This window comes from Maylandia zebra, linkage group LG23 (genome assembly GCF_041146795.1).
Source record: "Maylandia zebra isolate NMK-2024a linkage group LG23, Mzebra_GT3a, whole genome shotgun sequence".
Lineage (NCBI taxonomy): Eukaryota > Metazoa > Chordata > Actinopteri > Cichliformes > Cichlidae > Maylandia > Maylandia zebra.
Genome location: NC_135188.1, coordinates 15,874,769 through 15,890,531, shown reverse-complemented (window position 1 = coordinate 15,890,531; position 15,763 = coordinate 15,874,769). Strand labels below are relative to the sequence as shown.

The 15,763-nt window shown below is 40.9% G+C and overlaps 1 protein-coding gene across 1 annotated transcript; it reads left to right on the top strand.

Annotated features, from left to right (window-relative positions):
- The first annotated feature begins 946 nt into the window (after positions 1 to 946).
- med8 (mediator complex subunit 8) lies at positions 947 to 4,712 on the top strand. The gene is made up of 7 exons (XM_004552917.4): positions 947 to 1,023; positions 1,241 to 1,362; positions 1,624 to 1,768; positions 1,850 to 1,990; positions 2,086 to 2,173; positions 2,267 to 2,506; positions 4,163 to 4,712. Exons 1-7 carry the CDS (start codon positions 1,018 to 1,020, stop codon positions 4,231 to 4,233), a joined length of 813 nt encoding a protein of 270 aa, XP_004552974.1. The 5' UTR covers positions 947 to 1,017; the 3' UTR covers positions 4,234 to 4,712.
- Positions 4,713 to 15,763: the final 11,051 nt, after the last annotated feature.

Genomic DNA, 15,763 nt, shown 5'->3' with positions numbered 1-15,763 from the left:
ATTATATTATTGACGTAATATAATAAAAATATACTTTTATTACTATATGTGAGGAGAAGGATTTTAAGTTCCGCATTTAACGGAGTCAGTAAAGAGTTGATATTATGGGAGAAATATGATCTCTCTTTTCCGTTCCTGGTACCTGGAAAATGGTACTATTAATTGACATTTTAGTTATTCTGTAACTGATGTTATTATTGTTGATAATACTAATTAGCAGGTAGAATTAGGATTTTGGTGGTGTACAACCACAAACTTTGACAGCGCATTTGATATTATATGCTACCAGGTGCTTTCTAAAATTGCAGATCATTCACTCATAATGGTCTGCAATTCGTATGTGTTGTGCTTCATGTTGAAGCAAACTGAAGGTCCTGGTTTCTTTCTGCGTGCTCACGCTTCCTCCCAGAAGCATGCATGTTAGGTTAACTGTTTATGTCTGTGTATCTGTGTAATCTAAATGATTGTCTCGTGACAACAGGGTTCATATTGTTAAACAATAACTGCTTTACTGATAAGGCAGCAGCACCATGTTGTAGTTTAAAAGCAGTTGTATGTTGCTATATCTCAAGTATAGAAATAAATGGAGCATTTATAAAGTAGGAATGTAATTGAGAACCTGCAAAGCGTTATCTGACACACACACACACACACACACACACACACACACACACACACACACACACACACACACATATATGTATATGTATATATATATATATAGAGAGAGAGAGAGAGTATACAGTTAATGTACAAATTAATTACTATAGTAATATAGATTAATATAGATATACATTCAGTTTTTACATATATCACATTTGAACTCTAAACTCTAAACTGAAATGTTTGCTTAAATATCGCATAAGTTGTGTACTGGATTATTTGTTTACGAGAACATTTTGAATAAATAAACGTTATAGCGTTTCCGCCATGTTTAACCAGCAGGCTTTTACTTTGACAGTGATGAACCGGAAGTGCTTGTCTGTCGCTTGAGGTTGGCTAAATTCTACTTGAACAATGCAGGTAATAAATATGAATATATATTCTGTACGACAGTATAATGCCTTCTTAGATGCAGTAACATTCATTAAAATGTTTATTTTGTCTGATGACTCATTTTCTTGTTGTTTAAGTGACTGACTCTTAAGTGGCTGAGGTTATGCACTCTTTAGCCGTTTGGCTAGCACAGCTGTGTATTTGCAGTGTTTGGGAGGTTTTTAATGCTTTTGTTGTCTTTTAGCAACGAGAAGAGAAACAGTTAGAGGCGTCAGTGGAGTCTCTCATTTCGCGGGTGGCTCACGTTAAAAATGCTCTGCACAGTTTCATTTACAAACTAGAAAACGAGTACGAGCGTTTGACGTGGTGAGTAAAATTATTTTCATTGTAAAGCAGGCTGTTTTGTTTTAAAAGAAACGCGACATAGATTTAAGTCGAGCTAATACTTTGTTGTTCAAGCTGTTTTTGACAACAACATATAAACACGATTTGTTTCTTTTATTTACAGGAGCAAATTTGACAGAAACTGTGGAAAATCTTGTCTTGTGGATATACAGATTTGATCTGAAACGCGTGCTTTGTGGATTATTTTGAGCTCTCACAGATGTGCCCTTTTTTGTCCTATAGGCCTTCTGTTTTGGATAACTTCGCCCTTCTGTCTGGTCAGCTGAACACCATCAATAAACTGCTCAGGAACGAGAAGACACCGTCCTTTCGCAACCAAGTTATAATCCCCCTGGTCCTGTCTCCAGACCGAGATGAGGACTTGGCAGTGAGTACCACAGCTGATAACACGTTTCCTCTTTTGAAAAAAGAAGTAGTTTCTCTGAGCTGTCTGTTTACCTGCTCTCAGAAACTCACGGAGCAGCGCGTTCCAGTGTTCAGCCATGAGATCGTACCGGACTACTTGCGGACCAAACCTGACCCAGAGGTGGAGGAGCAGGAGAAAACGCTGAGTACAGAGGCAGCACGTATTGGCCCCGATGTGGCCCAGGTTAGTTTGGACTCGCATAAAATAAAATATTCTGTCATTTTTGGGAATATTTTGCAATTTTTGTTTAAACCTTCAGGTTTTATTGTCATGAACAGAAACAGATCCAGGCTTTGAATAAGATTTGCACTACTCTGCTGGAGAAGCTAAGCAACCCTCGTGAGGACAGAGATGCAGAAAGCGCTGGTATGTTGCACTTCTGCTGCAGTTTTCTTTAATAAATTACACAAATACAATGGTGACTCTCAAATTTTATTTTATTTTATTTTTTTTACACAGCTATGCGACAGAGCAAACCGTCTTTCAACCCTGCTGACACTAACGCATTAGTTTCGGCCGTTGCATTTGGAAAGGGACTTTCCAAATGTAGGCCTCCTGGTCCCGTGGCCCCTGGACACCAAGGACAGGGGTCCATGATGAGTGGAGGTCCAACCTTACAGCAGGTCACTATTGGTGGGGGTTCAGGCCAGCAAGCAGGTATGGGAGGACCTGTGGCTCAACAGCAGCAAGGTCAGACAGGTAGGAGACTTGGAAAGCTGAGTTAGTATTTTACCTGAGCACAGCATCACAGTTATGTGAGAGCCAGCCATAGAGTGCTTTGCCGTGTTTCTTCAGTTTTCTTCAGTTTCAACATTTTACCGATGACAGTCATTAGTTTTTGAATTATAATGAATTAAGTGTGATGCTCCATTTAAAAATGATGGTCACTTTAAGAGGTAGGAAGGTGAATTATACAGGATATGTTAAAGACAAAGTTTTAAAACACCAGGCTAATAGCAAAAATGCTCAGTTCTAGGCTTCATAACAGGATACTCAAACAATTTTACATTATCATGCAGTTTAATAAATGGCCTTTTCCAATATTTAAAAAAAAAACAATAATATTGCACAAATGAAAAAACATTCTCAAGCTAATGTGCCCATTTTTCCCATGCAATAATCCATCTATGCTTCCACCCAAATGCAGAGGCTGAAGGGACCGTGGCGCGTACTGACGATTAGCCCTTATTAGGGGGCATTAACAGTCATATCTGATATATATATATATATATATATATATATATTACAAAGTAGTTGACTGTCATCCCTGGCTTTCCAAACATGGACATGATTTAAAATAATAGATGGCATTTTGTCATAAATTTGGTAGAAATGCTAACATTTCTGCATAGAATTCATTTCTGTGGTCTAAGTATAGTTGTTATCATGTAGTTTACAGCTTAAAAACATGTTAAGGTGTGCACTACCTGTTTCATTTAACTTGAAATGAGCTTTCACCTCAAAGTAATCCCCATATTAATGCCAGGAAACTTCCCACCCAACATTACATTGTAATGAGATGATAATATTCATTTTCATATGGAAACTGCTTGTTTGTTTAGATGTATTGATACTGCTTTGAACTCTACAGATCATTTTCAAGAGTTTATGGACCTCGAAACTTGCACATTGACTGCTAGCTAAGATTGTCACAATACTAGAATTTATTGAGTATATACTCAGGGAACTACTAAATACCATTTTTGAGACCATGCTGACGATTTTGACCCCATCCTGCAACAATAGTAAAGAAAAGTAATAGTGAAGAACTCACATTTCAAAAAACATGTTGAATTTTTGCAAACTTTTTCAAAAATAAGTTGGATTCAACAAAATAGGTTTTTAAGATTCATCTGATTTCTTTTATTAATTAAAAAAAAATGTTCTTCTTGTTCACAACTGCATGCAGCTCTATATTCAATATGCCATCTGTCATTCATAATCATTACAGGCTAACTACAGCATGCTAGCTGCTGCGTTAATGAACTGTTAAATACTTCAGTGCTGTTGAAACAGACGTTTTACTGACCTCTGAAATTCCTCCTCAAGTGTTGTTCAGTGTTATGAATGCTAACAACTTTAGTTGTTAGTGAGGGGAGGGGCTGTGTGCGTCACTGTCTGCAGACTGTCTTCAAAGATGGAACTGTTTGTATCGATACTATGGCAAAGGAGAATCTCAATTTGATAGTCATTTTGGAGTTGATTAATATTGGAGTATTAAATTAAATAAATTTTTTTTGACAACCCAGCTGTTAACACAGGATGTTTTGAATGATTTATATCTGCACTTGAAGAAAGAAAAAACCTTAAAGATGCATATATAGGGTTGATCTCTTCCCTTTGGTTTTCTCTCAGGAAAAATGCCAAGCAGCATCAAGACAAACATCAAATCTGCGTCTGGGTCAATGCATCCTTACAACCGATGAGCGGCCTTCTCACCTGTTACCATTCGGAGACTCACCTTCAGAGGTGCCAGCATTTACAGTAGAAAACTGTCACTTCTGTTTAATGCAGGGGTGGGCAAAACATTTTTCCAAGGGGCCTCATGAAAAACTGGGACTGTTGCGTAGGGCCCCCATTTATAACTTGAACTGATCATTATGATCTCATTACAAGGTTATTGTTACGTCCTTCCACAAGTTCAAGTTTCTTTTGTGGCGTCTTGGAGAAATGATTCCCCCATGCCTGTTTTAGTGCGTTAGTTTCATGGAGAATAATAAATACAAAAACAGCATGGGGATTTTTTTTTCACATGTCACTGAAGCTGTTGTAGTTTTTCATATCACATCTAAATGTCAGTGTTTGTTTGAACCACTAGATGGCAGTCTGCTTTCATTTCTGGAATTATAGTTTGGAACTGTAATCAGGACACTTTTTTCAATTAAAAACAATGTGCTCAAAATAATTCCTTGTTGTGTAATTAATCCACTGTTTACTGTTGTTTAATTATTATTAATACACTGAAGGTTTCTATAAATTAATAAATCTTAGTGCCTTGATGCGGAAGCTCTCGTTCTCATCAAATGACCATCCCCACATGTTAGATGTGCACTATGATCTGATGTCTGTTTCACATTTCTGCCCTTTATTTTTTCTTCTGCTCCTCTTTGTCCATTTGGCTGCAGTACCAAAGGTGAGAATAATGAGGGTGGACGTTGCTCTGTGTGGCCTGATAATGTCAAAGTGTTTAAGGGGGGAAATGAGGAAGTATCGGTGCTGACGTGTGAGGGGGGCCTCTCTCTGTGCCGGCTCTCTCTGTCCACTCCAATCCCTGTCCTGCTGCACAGCACAGTGACCGTGCTGCTGTCACAGCATGCAGACCCATGCCTGACCTACATACACCCTCTGTCCCCAAACAGGCGGACGTCTCGCTGTGTCAGCCGCCGTGGTCAGATGCTCTGCTGAGACAGCTCAAAGCTGCACAAGGTCACACTTGTGTCCGTGGATGAGGTCTAAATTTTAAACAAAGAGCTAACGGGCAACATCCTGCGAACATCACAAAACAGAAAGGTTCAGCTGAGGTTATCTGCCAAACTATCATCCAAACTTAGAGACTGCAGAGGACACACTAGGATGGACTGTTTTCATACCATCCTAGTGTTAAATTTGACTTTATACACAGAAATATATCCTAGATTCTTTGCAAAACATGTTTGTTTTTTTCTTTCATGATTTCTGCAAATAAAGTGACAAACTTGTGAGGCTCTTAGGTTTTTCCTGTTTTCTTAGATGGTCCAGTTACATATAATTGGCATATTCCAAATAGTATTAGATATGATGATAATCCAAAACCAGTCCTCCCGAAAAAGAACAAATGATTTTTTCATATATAAAATAGTCTATATTTTGACATATAAATCTACTTTTATTTTTAATTTAAGCAGTGATATTTACTTGCTGTCTCTGATGCTTTTATCTGCACTTCAGTCAGTTTTTTTTTCTTTTCAAACCACCTTTAAAGGGTAAAAATATATTTAAGTGCTTATTTTTTTTAAATCATTGCTAATACTAAATCTAAACAATCTGCTAAAGATCCCTCCCATTTCAGTCAGCATGCCATCCTGCTTCAGATTTCAAAATGAGTCAAACAAATAGTTTACTTTTCCTCTTTAGTGGTAGTTCATGTTAAAAGATGGCCATGACCAAGTTGACCATGCTTCCATTCTTATAATTTTCTGTTGAACATTATAAGAAAGTTTCTTCTTCTCATATAATAATGGCATATTGTAAAGAAAACATCGGCTTTCCTGATTGTCCAATCATTTAAACAGTTGCAGCGATGTAAATTGCACTCCCTGGTGAGTGCACATATAGTTCTGACACACTATCAGTGCCCCGAAACCACCGTCGCCACCGCATCTGAACCTTATTACAACAGCTAATCGTCTCTCTGTTGTGCAATTAGAGCGTTCATTTACTCCCCGTCATAAAATATGAATCTGAACAAAATCCATTTACGCTGCGGTACAAAACCAAAGTGAAGCAGTTTTATGAATTTGGTAAAAGTTATATTGGCACCAGAATCTGATTTTGTGCCTTACTACAAAAATGATTTTGGATTAGACACGCAATGTAAAGTCATTAACTTTATGGCAAAACAGCATAAAAAGTGTAGGAAAAACTGTGGACAACACAAACCGATGTTGTAAACCTTCAAACTTTTCCCTGCATCATCTAAAAGAAATAGTTTTGACACTCCAGCCTTTTAGTAATTTAAATGATCATAAATAAATAAACAAATAAAACAGTAGCTTAATAATTAGCAGCCAAGGTAATACGACATTCATCAGATACACTAGTTTTGCTTAAAGCTACAGACTGACTTTAAACTGTGCAACTTTGCAGGAGGAGAGCAACTCTTAAATCACGTCTAATTAAATATTTCATTTAGCTGCCTTATTAGTTAAAATATATTTAAGCAGCATATTGAATACAGATTTCCATGGAAGCCCGTTTCTGCCACAAAAAAAAGTATCCATAACTCAAAATTTCGACTTATTTTCTCGAAATTTCGACTTATTAACTTCAAATTTCGACTTATCAACTCGAAATTTCAAGCTAGCTCTGCCAATCAGTAATCTATCTGGAATGCGCACTAAAAATCCCCATCGCAACAAATTGGCGCTTTTCGAGAGTACATTTGCTGAGAGTAACGCCATGTGATTCAGCTAATAACACAAGCCACACAAATCAGCAATTTGTGCATTCATGACTGGTTGTAATACTGGTAGCTTAGCTATAACATTTGTAGCTTAGAGCTTCAGCTTCTGGGTAACAAGGAAATGACATCATTCACGTAGATTGCTGATAGCAGTTAACATCGAGATATTAACTCAAAATTTTGAGAAAAGTAAGTCAACATTTCGAGCTACTTTTCTCGAAATTTTGAGTTAATAAGTTGAAATTTCTAGAAAATAACTCAAAATTTCGAGTTATGGATACTTTTTTTTTGTGGCGGAAACGGGCTTCCATAGATTTCAGTGCACTCTTTATGAAACAGGGGGCATGTCACCGTGGAAAAGTACACTCTTGTCAGGATAGAAATATACAACTATAGATGAGCAGTACTTTGTAATGAAACAAGTAACATGCCCCCTACTCCATGAAAAAATTCCACCAGATCCTCTCATTATTCGAGGCCCATTTGTGCCAGTATCTGTTGCACATTTTGTATATGAGCCTTCACATGATGTTTCATAAGCTTTTTTTCTCATCTCCATTGTTTCCTTTAATGATTCTGCCTTTGTATGACACATCAGGTCACAGAGACCATAACAGGGGTCATCAGCGTTTTACTTTTGGTGCACATTGAGGTTTGGGATTTGGCCCATTCTGTAAAATGATCCCTGAAATTACTGTTTTGACAATTAATTGAAATTCATAAAATCAAGACTGTGTGCGAGGAGAGCCTCAGAGAGGTTTTATATCACATCCAGTGCCGACTGCCTCTGAGCCTCGCTGTACATAGTGGATAATGGGGAAACTCAATATGACAGCTGCCTCCTAAATTACAGTATACACTATATAGCAGGGTACACAGAGCAGGGGTAACTAGACGGTTTTTAACCAGACACAAATCCGTCCTGACAACATAATCAGCATTGCTATCTTTTGAAAAGACAGGATTTCCCTCTGAAGCGACACACTGCAGTGACCAAATGTGTCAAATGACTTCATGTCCAGAAATGCAGGAAAAACATTTAAGAAGATAAAAACACAGAGACACAAACCCCAAATAAATGAGCTCACAGAAACAAGCAAGCAAGAGAGTGGACGTGAATAATCCTTGCATATGACTGAGCTAATTATTCCAGCAGCCCTGGATACGGATGTTCTTCATTAAATATTTTTTTGTTTCATTTCTGATTTATGTTTTGGAGAGATAACTTTCTCATTTATTTAATAAGAGCATCTCCTGGCACGGTTTTAAAGGTTTTCTTTATTTTTCCTGTAATTGAAGAACATGATAAGGTCCATAACTTGCTCATTATGGAAGCTTAAGGCAAATATAAAGAAAGAGTTTACAGCCTTAAACTCCCACACCCCAAAAAAGGCTCAAATATTCTGCAGAGTCTAATTCAAATGTTCCACGGTTGAAGTCACTTGAAAGGCTCCGATGACGCACGCGGATCTGTGAAATCTTTTCCAAATGTCTTCTTTATGAAAGTTGGGATCAGAGGAATTCATTAAGGATCTGTGGGTGGCATAGGCAAAACGAGTACTGAGGCTTTGCCAAACTGAACTGTTTCCAAATCTGAAATCTGCAACGCTGACTGGAACACACCCACAGTCACTAATTACTTGACCCTATTCCTGCGCAGCCTTGTGGAGTTATTTTGTGATTCATATACGGTCTATCAGGAGAGAAGACGACTTGTTTCATTTTATTAATGCAGAAGGTTTCCTTGAGACAAAGCTTCTCCACCTCAGACCTTACATCGTCTACTTCAGAAACCATTCCCTCAGGCGCATGTGTGCAGCCTTGTGAGTGTGTGTGTGCATCGTGTTGGCAGATGCTGTATCGGGTGCACATTATGCATTGTGAATAATCCTGCCTCTTGATGAGCCTTATATTGTCATCGATATAATGTGAGCCCTGAGCCCTCCTGCATGTGCCACATGCTTTGTGGTCATTGAGGTTGAAGAAGATTGATATGAAATTCCATTGGCTTAGATGTACTAAGATGAGGTCAAAGAAGGCAGATGTGATTATAATGAATGTTTGTCTTAGCCTATAGAGAGACACAATCCTGTGCTTGTTCCCTGTCCGAGTGTATAGAGCAGAGAGCTGGATTAGACTCTTAATCTAATAGACACCAAGGTGCTTTAATTAATTCATTAATTTTTTCTTTCAATCAAAAATGTATTTTTACATTTAAATTTCTTCCTCGAGATCTTAAATTTCTGTTATTTTCTATTTTTAAGAAACAGCATAAATGAGAAGTCTCCCTAGTTATGATTAAACAACATGGAAAGCTGTAGTTGCACATTAATCCTATACACCATTTTATTGTATTGCATCTTATTACTGTTCAGAGATGAATGAAAATGAAACTGCAGAGTTTGTGGTCAAACTGGAAAGGGACCATGGGATACATCCTTGGCTCAGCTGGTAGAGCTGGTTTGATCCCCAGTCTCTCCACTTGCTGAGAGTCTCAGGCCACCAAACCCCAAGTTACCCTGCAGGGCATCAAAACACCTTGCGTGGTTATGTGTGTGTGTGTGTGTGTGTGTGTGTGTGTGTGTGTGTGTGTGTGTGTGGATGAGAAACACACTTCAAATACTTTATAACACTGCAAAGTTTAAAAGGACTATATAGGTGCTGGCTATTTAAAATTTTACCCTGCTGCCACTGTGACCAAGCTGCCTATCCGGTCGTTAAGTGATGACGTGACGAATCCTACTTCCGGGTCTAAAGTAGTAGCGTTTAATATAGCTTTTGTGTTGTTAACATGTTTAATGTTTTGTATTTTCTTCTATTTAATCTCAAAAAGCTCCTAAAACAGTCAGTGATCACTGTTGACCTCCCTCGGCTTTTATTACCGCTAATCATTTATTTAAGCTCAGTTTTTAAAACCTTAGGATGTAACTACAGCCCAGCCCATGCAGCAGTATATGAATGACTAACCTCGTTATCTCAGTTGTTCTCCTGGCTGAAGTTTGGTCCTTTTACAGCATCCTGCCATGTGATTACATTTGTTCCTGACCACCGAGAACACTCACGTTAACTTTTATCGAGTGGGAAAAAGTTAGCTTGTTTATATTATGCTAACATAGCTGTGTCGCTAGCGGTCACGTAGCACATCATTATATACCAGCTAGCCCAACTTCAGTAACCCTACAAACGTCACTGCTGTTTAGTTTCCTGTCTTCATTTATGTTGGAAGTGATAACAGAGCTGTACGTTTTAATTTGTTTCCAAAACCCCGCAGTCAGGACATGCTATATTGTATTTAGATAGAAGCTAGCGAGCTAACTTCCTGCTAACTTCTAACTCCGTTAAATGTCATAAATTCCGTTTTCATGGATGCCTGGATGTTAAACTCAATTGTTACAACTGGTACAGCAGAACGCTGATCATTTTATTAAAGATGAAAGACTTTAGACAGTTTTTCAACTCTCAGTAATGCCATAGTGATCGTTTGATATATGGACCTGCAGCGGAGTTTAGGCCCAGACACGACTAGTGACGTCAGACTTAACGACCGGATAAGCAGCAGAAAATGCCTTTCAATTAATTAATCATTATTCAGACAATCAATCATTACTTCCTCTCAGTGCACAAAAATACAGCAGGAATTTTGGGAAACGGATACAGACATTTTACACCATTTGCATCATAAATCATCAGAGTCTGTACAGTAGTGATCAACATGTACAGTCCATCCAGACTGTGACATCACCCATGGGTTACAGAGTCCTGCTATGAATCCTCAAGCTGAGTGATTTGACAGTTACCAGAGATCACAAGTGACAGATCTGATGGCAATGCTACACACTCATACGGCAGCAGACAAGGTAGAGCTAACACTGCTTTATCTCTGATTTGACTCTAGTAAGTAAAGTTTATTTATGAAGGGCTTCACAGACAAACAGTCACAAAGTGCTGTACACAGAAAGAGTAAACTAAATAAGAACTTTAGTGCCATAACAGCCAATAAAAAACCCAAAACAAATAAAAACATATTTTTTATTTAGAAATGTTATGTATTTTCTTCTATTTAATCTCAAAAAGCTCCTAAAACAGTCAGTGATCACTGTTGACCTCCCTCAGCTTTTATTACCGCTAATCATTTATTTAAGCTCAGTTTTCAAAACCTTAGGACGTAACTACAGCCCAGCCCATGCAGCAGTATATGAATGACTAACCTCGTATTGTGGATGGATTATCTCAGTTGTTCTCCTGGCTGAAGTTTGGTCCTTTTACAGCATCCTGCCATGCGATTACATTTGTTCCTGACCACCGAGAACACTCACGTTAACTTTTATCGAGTGGAAAAAAAGTTAGCTTGTTTATATTATGCTAACATAGCTGTGTCGCTAGCGGTCACGTAGCACATCATTATATACCAGCTAGCCCAACTTCAGTAACCCTACAAACGTCACGGCTGTTTAGTTTTCTGTCTTCATTTATGTTGGAAGTGATAACAGAGCTGTATGTTTTAATTTGTTTCCAAAACCCCGCAGTCAGGACATGCTATATTGTATTTAGATAGAAGCTAGCGAGCTAACTCCCTGCTAACTTCTAACTCCGTTAAATGTCATAAATTCCGTTTTCATGGATGCCTGGATGTTAAACTCAATTGTTACACCTGGTAGAGCAGAACACTGATCATTTTATTAAAGATGAAAGACTCTAGACAGTTTTTCAACTCTCAGTAATGCCATAGTGATCGTTTGATATATGGACCTGCAGCAGAGTTTAGGTCCAGACACGGCTAGTGACGTTAGACTGAACAACCGGATAGCTCCTCGGTTCACAGTAGCATCGCTCAGCTAACATTCTAACAGCACATTTGAGTTATTCACCCCCTCCTTTGCTGTGCTGAATCATAGCGTAAGCAAATCACTCAGGACTCACTAACCCCCTCCCGACCCCATCTTTATATTTCCTTTTTTATATATATGAAAGTTGCTAATATGTAAGGAATGTCTATTCTCTGAATGTGTAATATATGGTGCATTTTGTTTGTATGTTAATTTTACTAATAAAATAAAAAAATGGCGCAAAGAAAAAAACAACAAAAAAACTAACCCCCTCCCTTGCTGTGCTGAATCGTAGCATAGACGAATCACTCACTCACTCACCCCCTCCCTCCTGGGTCACGTCTTCTTCTTCTTCTTCTTCTTCTTGGTTGGCAACGAATGTTAAGGCGCATGACTCAGGCTCCACTGCTTCAGAGGTGTTTCCTGTGTGCGCAATTACTCGTGCTCAGGCTCGTAAAATGGGTGAGATTGTGGATTTGTCGGGGTCGTTTGATGAAGACGACTCTTTCGTGTCACCCATTGATTCTGTAAAAATCTCCACATGTGACGTCCCTTGATTCAAGATGGCGCCGAGTATGGCAGCCTCGTCGCGAGCTCCCCCAAGCAACAGCTTTTTTCTGTGTTTAATTTTACTTTTCCTTCATTTTTTTGCGAGTAGCACATGTCTCCTTGTGTACGACCGACAAACCTTACTGGACATAAAAGACGGTCTTTCTTATAACTTTCCGGAGTTCAAGTTTTGCAACACGGACGCTCCGTTTGCAGACCCCCCATTCATCTCACCTGAGACGCCTTTGTTCTCTGGCCCTGGAGGCCGCAAACGCCGACGCAGAGGGAGAAGATCTGGCGTTCTGGTTCGACTGAGACGGCGCACTAACAGACCACCGTTACCCAGTTTATTACTGGCTAATGTGCAGTCTCTGGAGAACAAGCTGTGCGAGCTTCGGGCACGGATCTCATTCCAGCGAGAGATGCGGGACTGCTGCGTGATCTGCCTCACAGAAACCTGGCTATCGGACAAGGTACCAGACTCCGCAATACAACTACCGGGGTTCTCCGTGCATCGCGCGGACAGGTCACAGGATCTTACTGGGAAAAGCAGAGGCGGTGGTGTGTGTTTCATGATCAACAACAGCTGGTGTGATTATGCGAACGTGCACCCGGTCAAATCCTTCTGCTCACCGGACCTGGAGTACCTGATGATTAAGTGCCGGCCATTCTGGCTACCGAGGGAATTTACAGCAGTGATTATTACGGCTGTTTACATTCCCCCACAAGCCGACACTGACCGAGCGCTCAGGGAACTGTACAGCGCGATCAGCAGCGAGGAAACCGCACACCCAGAGGCAGCGTTTATCACAGCCGGAGACTTTAATAAGCGAAACCTGAAGAAAGTCTCACCCAAACTCCACCAACACATCCATTTTAACACTCGTGGAGACCGGCTACTCGACCACTGCTACACCTCTTTCCGGGATGCGTACAAAGCCCTCCCCCGCGCCCCATTCGGCCAATCAGATCACCGCTCCATCCTGCTCCTGCCCGCCTACAGGCAGAAGCTGAAACAGGAAGCTCCAACCCGGAGGGCAGTGCACTGTTGGACGGACCAATCAGAGTCTGCGCTGCGGGACTGTTTTGATCACGCGGACTGGGAAATGTTTCACGTGGCTGCTAGGGACATTGACGAGTACACAGACTCAGTCTGCGGATTTATCAGGAAATGCGTGGAAGATGTTGTCCCATCCAGAACAGTTAAATCCTTCCCAAATCAAAAACCCTGGATTAACGGAGATGTTCGCGCGGCACGGAGCACCGCCTTTGCCTCCGCAAACACATCGGACTACAAACACGCACATTACCAACTCCGGAAGACGATCAAAGCAGCCAAACGTGAGTACAGGGACAGGGTGGAGCAACAGTTTGACAACCCTCGGAGTATGTGGCAGGGACTAAACACGATCACAGACTTTAGAGGGAAAACCAGCACACCGCAGACCACGGCCTCCCTGTGTGAGGATCTAAACGTATTCTACGCTAGATTCGACACAGCGAACACCATGAGACCGGACAGTGTGCGCACCGCGGAAGACGTCAGTGCGCACACTGTGTCTGAGGAGGATGTGCGGAAGTGCTTCAGGAAGGTGAACGCACGCAAAGCTACTGGTCCGGACGGGATTCCCTGCCGCGTCCTCAAGTCATGCGCGGCTCAGCTGGCTGGAGTGTTCACACACATCTTCAACCTTTCCCTCTCTCTGTCTGTAGTCCCAGCCTGCTTCAAAATGGCCACCATCGTCCCTGTACCCAAATCCTCCACCATCTCCTCATTGAACGACTGGCGACCTGTAGCCCTGACCCCCATCGTAAGCAAATGCTTCGAGAAGCTGGTCAGGGACTTCATCTGCTCTGCACTACCCGACTCACTGGACCCTCTACAGTTTGCATACCGCCACAACAGGTCCACTGATGATGCCATAGCCCTGACACTACACACTGCCCTGTCACACCTGGAGAAGAGAGACATGTATGTGAGAATGCTGTTTGTAGATTACAGCTCAGCATTCAATACCATCGTTCCCTCAAAGCTGGACAGGAAACTGCAGGATCTAGGACTGAGTAGCTCCCTCTGCAGCTGGATCCTTAGCTTCCTGTCTGACAGACGCCAAGTGGTCAGACTGGGCAGCATCACCTCATCCCCCATCACACTGAACACTGGTGCTCCACAGGGGTGTGTACTGAGCCCTCTCCTATACTCACTCTACACCTACGACTGCACAGCCACTAACAACTCCAACATCATTGTGAAGTTTGCGGAGTAGTTGTGGGTCTTATCACCAATGGTGATGAGACGGCTTACAGGGAGGAGGTCAGCGCCCTGACCCACTGGTGTCAAGACAACCATCTCACCCTCAACGTCGCAAAGACAAAGGAGTTGATAGTGGACTTCCGGAGGTGCAGAGAAGTACACACCCCCATCACCATCAACGGCGCTGCTGTGGAGAGAGTGAGCAGCTTCCGGTTCCTTGGTGTACATCTGGCTGAGGATCTTACATGGTCAGTACACACAAACAAAACAGTGAAGAAGGCGCAGCAGCACCTCTTCTTTCTCAGGAGACTGAAAAGATTTAGCATGAGCCCCCGCATCCTCAGGACCTTCTATCACTGTGCCATTGAGAGCATCCTCACTGGATGCATCACCACCTGGTATGGCAACAGCACCGCCTACAACTGCAAAGCTCTCCAGCGAGTAGTGCGGTGCTCTGAACGGATAATTGGAGGTGAGCTTCCCTCCCTCCAAGACATCTACAGGAAGCGGTGCCTGAGGAAAGCGGGGAGGATCATCAAGGACTCCAGTCACCCCAGCCATAAACTGTTCAGACTGCTTCCATCAGGAAGGAGGTTCTGCAGCATCCGGTCCCGTACCAGCAGACTGAGAGACAGCTTCTTCCACCAGGCCATCAGACTGCTGAACACGTCATAGACACCTCAGCTTCACTACTGGAACTTTAACATTATGCACTCCATACTGTACAGTAATGCCACTGTTTTGCACATGTCTCAACTCTGTATATTTTTATATATTTTATTTATTGTTTACTCTATTTAATTTGTAAAATATGTGTACACACACACACACACACACACACACACACACACACACACACACGTAGAAAAATATTTAGTATACACATCCAGAAATGCATATACTATTATATATTGTACATATATTTATTAGTTTCAGATGTAGCCATTCTTGTATTTTGCTTGTTTACATTATTGTATTAAGATAAGATAAGATAAGATAACCTTTATTAGTCCCACACGTGGGAAATTTGTTTTGTCACAGCAGGAGTGGACAGTGCAAAAGTTATGAGGCAAAAATTAGAATACAATAAGAATAAATACAGTACACAACTGTACAGAATAGAATAAAATAAAATACTATATACAGTAGAATAAAATAAAATAAAT

Bases quoted from the DNA above. Each gene is read 5' to 3' on its own strand.
- med8 (XM_004552917.4), top strand. The intron at 1,769-1,849 runs GTGAGTACCACA...ACCTGCTCTCAG, and splicing joins ACCGAGATGAGGACTTGGCA to AAACTCACGGAGCAGCGCGT. The intron at 1,991-2,085 runs GTTAGTTTGGAC...TGTCATGAACAG, and splicing joins TTGGCCCCGATGTGGCCCAG to AAACAGATCCAGGCTTTGAA.